We start from the raw sequence: 5,181 nt of genomic DNA, 5'->3' as shown, positions 1-5,181 counted from the left end.
CGGAAGTAGAAAAACAAACAAGAGTTTTGTAGAAATGTTTTGTACATCCTTTCACTGCAAAAACTTCGTTCCACTCGTTCCACTTGACACACACACACACACACACACACACACACACACACACACACGAGTATAGAGAGAGAGAGAGAGAGAGAGTAGGATTTCACACTCTTCATATTCATTGAAATTTTTTGCACCTTCCTTTTTTTTTCCAGAAGTTTCATAATGAGCTTGTCTTCCAAATTATTCACTTTCATCCTTCTCCTGTTTCTTCAAAAATTCCTTTACATACCTCATATTCTTATCATTTGTCTCTCTTTTTCTACATTCCTTTTTTGCCTCCACTTTTTCTATCCGTTTTTTCTTTTCTGTTCCACAACTGGTTCTGCTGCCACATCACAACATGCTCTCCTTTTCTTACTAAATACCCAGTAGTGTATAACCCTTGCACCATCATACATATTTTGGCACTTCTGATCAAACACTGTTTGTATATTCTCCATAAATTGTCTAAATCGATTCATTTTCAATTTCCTAACCCAACTCCTCCTCTTCTATTTCCTGCACACGTTTATCTGCCACCGCTTTGGTTTTCATTTTTCTATTTTTATTCTACTCTCTCACGATTTTCCTTCTTCGTTTCACTCAGTTTCTATTTTTACTCTTTAACTCTGAGTACTCCCTCAAGCTATTCCTTCTTCGTTTCACTCAGTTTCACTCTGCACACCACAGCCGTACGACTAGAAAGTTCTTCGCATCGTCTGCTCTTGACTTATTCTGTCCGTGACACATCCAATCACGTCTTTCGGGAAGCACATGATAAATTACAGTTCTGTCGACATTCAGTAGAGTCACTTTATACCACGCATATTTATGCACTGTGTGTGTGTGTGTGTGTGTGTGTGTGTGTGTGTGTGTGTGTGTGTGTGTGTGTGTGTGTGTGTGTGTGTGTGTGTGTGTGTGTGTGTGTGTGTGTGTGTGTGTGTGTGTGTGTGTGTGTGTTTTAAATACTAATTGTTAATGCCGAGTCTCCATTCATAACACAAGTCCCCAAGCCACCATCCGTTCTCATATTCTTGCGGTAAACCAAAGCGATCCATGCACCATTAATTTTACGGAACCTGTACGAACTCTTCCATTCAGCTCACACATCACAAACACTGTAATCCTATAACATAATTATGTTCGATTACCATACCTAACTGGCTCTCAGAATTATCTATCTCATCCATACTTTTGTCATCACATGGTGCATACGTAACAATCAGAACCACTTTCCTCTCTCAAACTTAAACTTTACGTGAATGTATCTTGAATTACAACATAAATAAATACTTACGCCTCTCCTACCTCTACTCTGCCCACGACTATTCATACAGAGTTTGTACATGAAAGGCATTCCCATCCAGGCAGTTTGCTTTCTTTATGTTTTGCCTGGCAGACTGGCATATCATAGTTTCTTACCGTAAGAACTGTTAATATTCTACTGCCATACATTTCCATTCTTTATTCACATCTCTGCCATTCCGCACAGCCAGACGATCCTGCCAGAATTCCTGGGCGGTGGGCAGACACGGGACCCAACTCCAAGGATTCACGAGCTTTTTTTGAGCTGAATTTAGAGGATGGGGAATTCCCAGTCCATCAGCCAGCAGTCGCGATTATTATTTATAATATTCACTGAATTAGAACAGAAATGGGAAGGTGGGTGGAGGGGAGCAGACGGGATGGGCTGGGAGAGTGGTAGGTGGCAGGCAATGCTATGGAAGCATACACTGTTGTTGTTGTTGTTCGTAAGTAACCATGATCTGTCTTGTTGAGCAGCTCCATCAATCATAGGCAAGCAACCGCTGCTGCAGGGCCGTCTCGTGCAGTATAAGTGAAGCAGGTGAGTAGGTAACGCTGACGTCATGGGTGAGGTAGTTGGGAAGAAGAGGGTGAGATGGTTGAGATTATGGTGGAGTGGAGCAGGATGCGACGAGCACACCTTGTGAAAACGGATATTTTGAGGTGCAGCACCGGAGGATAGAAGGTTTAAATCACTGATTTTCCTTAGAAATATGATAGAAAGTTGAAAAAGGATGGGATGGTTGAACTGCAGAAAGTTGGATCAATTTGAATGCTGATGGAGCATGGTTAGGGTAGTGAAGATGGGTGATATAGATTGGCCAGGATGAGTGTGGCGATGTTTTGATTTGAAGATTTCCGCACGAACAGAGCATGAAAAATTGCATTAACACAAAAGGCAGGTTCTTATATATCTGGCCTCTCACGACGCGGATAAAAATGTAGAGCTCTAAGTGACTGATTCATTGTACCAGCACACCGTACGAAACTATACCCGCATGAGCAGATGTGTGTTCTAATGAGGCGGAGAGGAGGTTGGGGTCGTAAATCATTGCAGACAGGATATTATCTTGCAAAGTGTGCATGAGGTGAGTAAGGATCTCTGTGCAGAGTGAGAGAGAGAGGGGGTGGGGAGCTTCATGATGTCTCATAAACAAACTGAACGTCCAGTAATTATCAGTGTAAAAGTAATTTATTGCAGTTTTGCCAGATTTATATATCTTTACTTTTTTGCCGAATACTTTTCTACGGCAAGGTATAAAATTTTTGGTTTTTGCCTAACTTCATCTCGTCATTTTGACTTTGTATATTCTTTCTTTTCCCTTTTTAAATATAGCCTACTAAGATAAAATAGAACAACTCAGCTTCAAAATAACATCACAACCAGCATCCTATAACAAAACGCTTATATACAATGACCGATCAAAGAAAAAAATCGCCAAGCGAATATGCGTCCGAGAATCATAAAAAGTTGTACATATTTTTCATGTCGCATTACCGCGATATAAAATGCAGAAATTATCATAATCTATATATCATTGCAAAGGTAATTTATTATAGTTTTGCATGGTTTAGACCAGATTATATATCTTTATTATTTTTTGACAAATATTTTTCTACGGCAAGGTATAAAATTTTTTGTTTTCGCATAATTGTTTGTTTGTTAGCAACATTATGGAAAAACAGCTGAATGAAATTACATGACTCTTTCAGGATATATGGCCACTGATCCCCAAAGAAAGTGATTAACTTTTCGTGGTAATCGAGTGACCAAAGGTCAAAATCAAGGTCACGAATTTTCAGAGGGTTAAAACTTGAAAACGGTTGAAGATACAGATATATACTATTATGAACAGACAGGAGCTCATAAAATGGGCTTTCATTTGACACCAAGATCTTTGATCTTGAATGACTTTGAAAGGTCAAACTCAAGGTCACGGATATCCTGGGGGCTACACACTCGACCCCCCATTTCCCGGACTAAAAGGGGGGGAAGACCAGTGTGGGAACCCCAAAAGTCTGGGAATCGCAAAAGTCCGGCCCCACATACCATTAGTCCAGCAGCCAGGCAGTGAACCTTGCAAAAATACCCCCCAAGCAGGGTATGATTGATTTTGGTAGAGCAAGTTGTGTAGAATAAGGATCTGAATGATGCCCAGCTGGCATCATTGAGCGTTTTGAGAAATTCAAGATGGCGTCCAAGATGGCCGCCACGGAACGTATGTTTCTTAAATTGGTTCCCAAATGTCTATTTCTTAACCGATTTTTTAATATGTCAAATATGGGTTTTTTGAGGTCAAGAAATTCATTTATGACCATAAAAGAACTGTAGATCATCATTTTATTTAATTATACTCATATTTAAATGATTTCTTGGTTAAACAAGCAGTGCTCTGACATCCAAGGCTGTGCTATTTGCCCAAATTGCTATTATTAATTACAGGCACTAGTTGTACGGCATTGTCACCCCCGTAATGACATTCTTTGACCTTGAAAATGTACCCTTTGGGTTTTAAATCACATATATGTCATAATATTCCCTTTAAAGTTATTCAACAAAAACAATAATGGTGATGCATCCAGACCAAGATCTGCTTCAAAATGTAATCACCTGTTCCTTATACCAAAGTCTACCTACATACAGAATTCCATGAAAATCAGTTCATGAAAGAAGAGATATCATGTTAACAGGCAGACAGACAGACAAACAAACAAACCAACACCAATGAAAACAAAACCTCCTTCGTGGAATTAAAGTAAAAATCAGTTGACAAGACTACATGGAAACTACATGGAAATTTACATGTACTGTATATCATCAGTTTCTTCATCCGATTCCATGTCAGTGTCACATGATTCATCAACAGCATCCTGAAATGTTTTGTTCAGCGGGTTTGAGCAATGGAGACTAGAGGTGGTATTGCATTAGCAGAAGGCACAACAAGCAATATCTGCCTTGTGACAAGAACATCGTCGAGTGGCGCATGCATCTATGGAGTGACAGCTGCAACACAACTAATTTAACACCCTTTCAGAAGCAGCCAGAGTGCCAGGTGGAAGTGTAACCGGAAGGAGGATGTGGTTTTCATGGTCTGCCTTCAATCCAAGTTCTGAGGAGTCTAGATCCGAGGTAGACGTTTGCAGTGATGCCTTCTATAAACAAGCTTGATACTGTGCTCTCCTGACATGCATTCGAAATGCATTAGAGCTAGGTGGAAGTGAAGCTAATCTAAATCTCTGAGATTTTCCTCTTGCAGTTTTATGTTGCCACACACTGAACCGAGCATCCGACATTGTGCCCATAGCCTTACTTCCGTAACAGCTGGCAATGAATGCAACAGCTTTGGCTTCCAAGGCTTCCTCGTTTTGATCTGTGTCTCCCTGGAGGGGAGGAAAGTTCCCTTGTTTAAGCACTTTCAAGGCTTTCACTTTTCTAATCCCATACAGAGTACTACTCGTAACTGTGTCACAGCCTGTTAAGGCATGGAGAGGCAGTATGTACTTTGTTATGTCAGCATGCTTTTCAGCTGTTGCACCAATATTGACAACATTCCTTGATGTATGAGTTGGAACCATGAAAATATCACTGTGGAGACCTTCAGATGCAAAGAAATGGACCAGAAGGACAAACACGTCAGTATCGTCACAAATGACATGTATGGTTTCCTGAGTCTCCCTGGCAATATGGATTACATGGGTTGGTATGATGTTGTGTGCTTCTTCATGTGTCACAGTTAAGTCCTGCCTTCTCACATGCTTTCCTTTCTGAATTTCATGTGGTACAGGATCTGACGAAGTGATGACAAGTTTCCTGTCAATAATTTCCTTCTGGAA

General features: G+C 40.4%; 1 protein-coding gene across 1 annotated transcript in view; it reads right to left on the bottom strand.

Annotated features, from left to right (window-relative positions):
• The window catches only part of LOC145392210 (ketimine reductase mu-crystallin-like), a 134,025-nt gene extending 129,384 nt beyond the window's left edge, over positions 1 to 4,641 (bottom strand). The window contains exon 1 of the mRNA XM_080266665.1: positions 4,628 to 4,641. Coding sequence (XP_080122791.1) covers positions 4,628 to 4,641 — 14 coding nt within the window. The remainder of the gene's footprint in view (positions 1 to 4,627) is intronic.
• Positions 4,642 to 5,181: the final 540 nt, after the last annotated feature.

The sequence above is a fragment of the Coenobita brevimanus genome, chromosome 2, assembly GCF_032717465.1.
Source record: "Coenobita brevimanus isolate Jiangsu-jjx chromosome 2, ASM3271746v2, whole genome shotgun sequence".
NCBI classification, from domain to species: Eukaryota; Metazoa; Arthropoda; class Malacostraca; order Decapoda; family Coenobitidae; genus Coenobita; species Coenobita brevimanus.
This window is presented reverse-complemented; position numbering and strand designations above follow the sequence as displayed.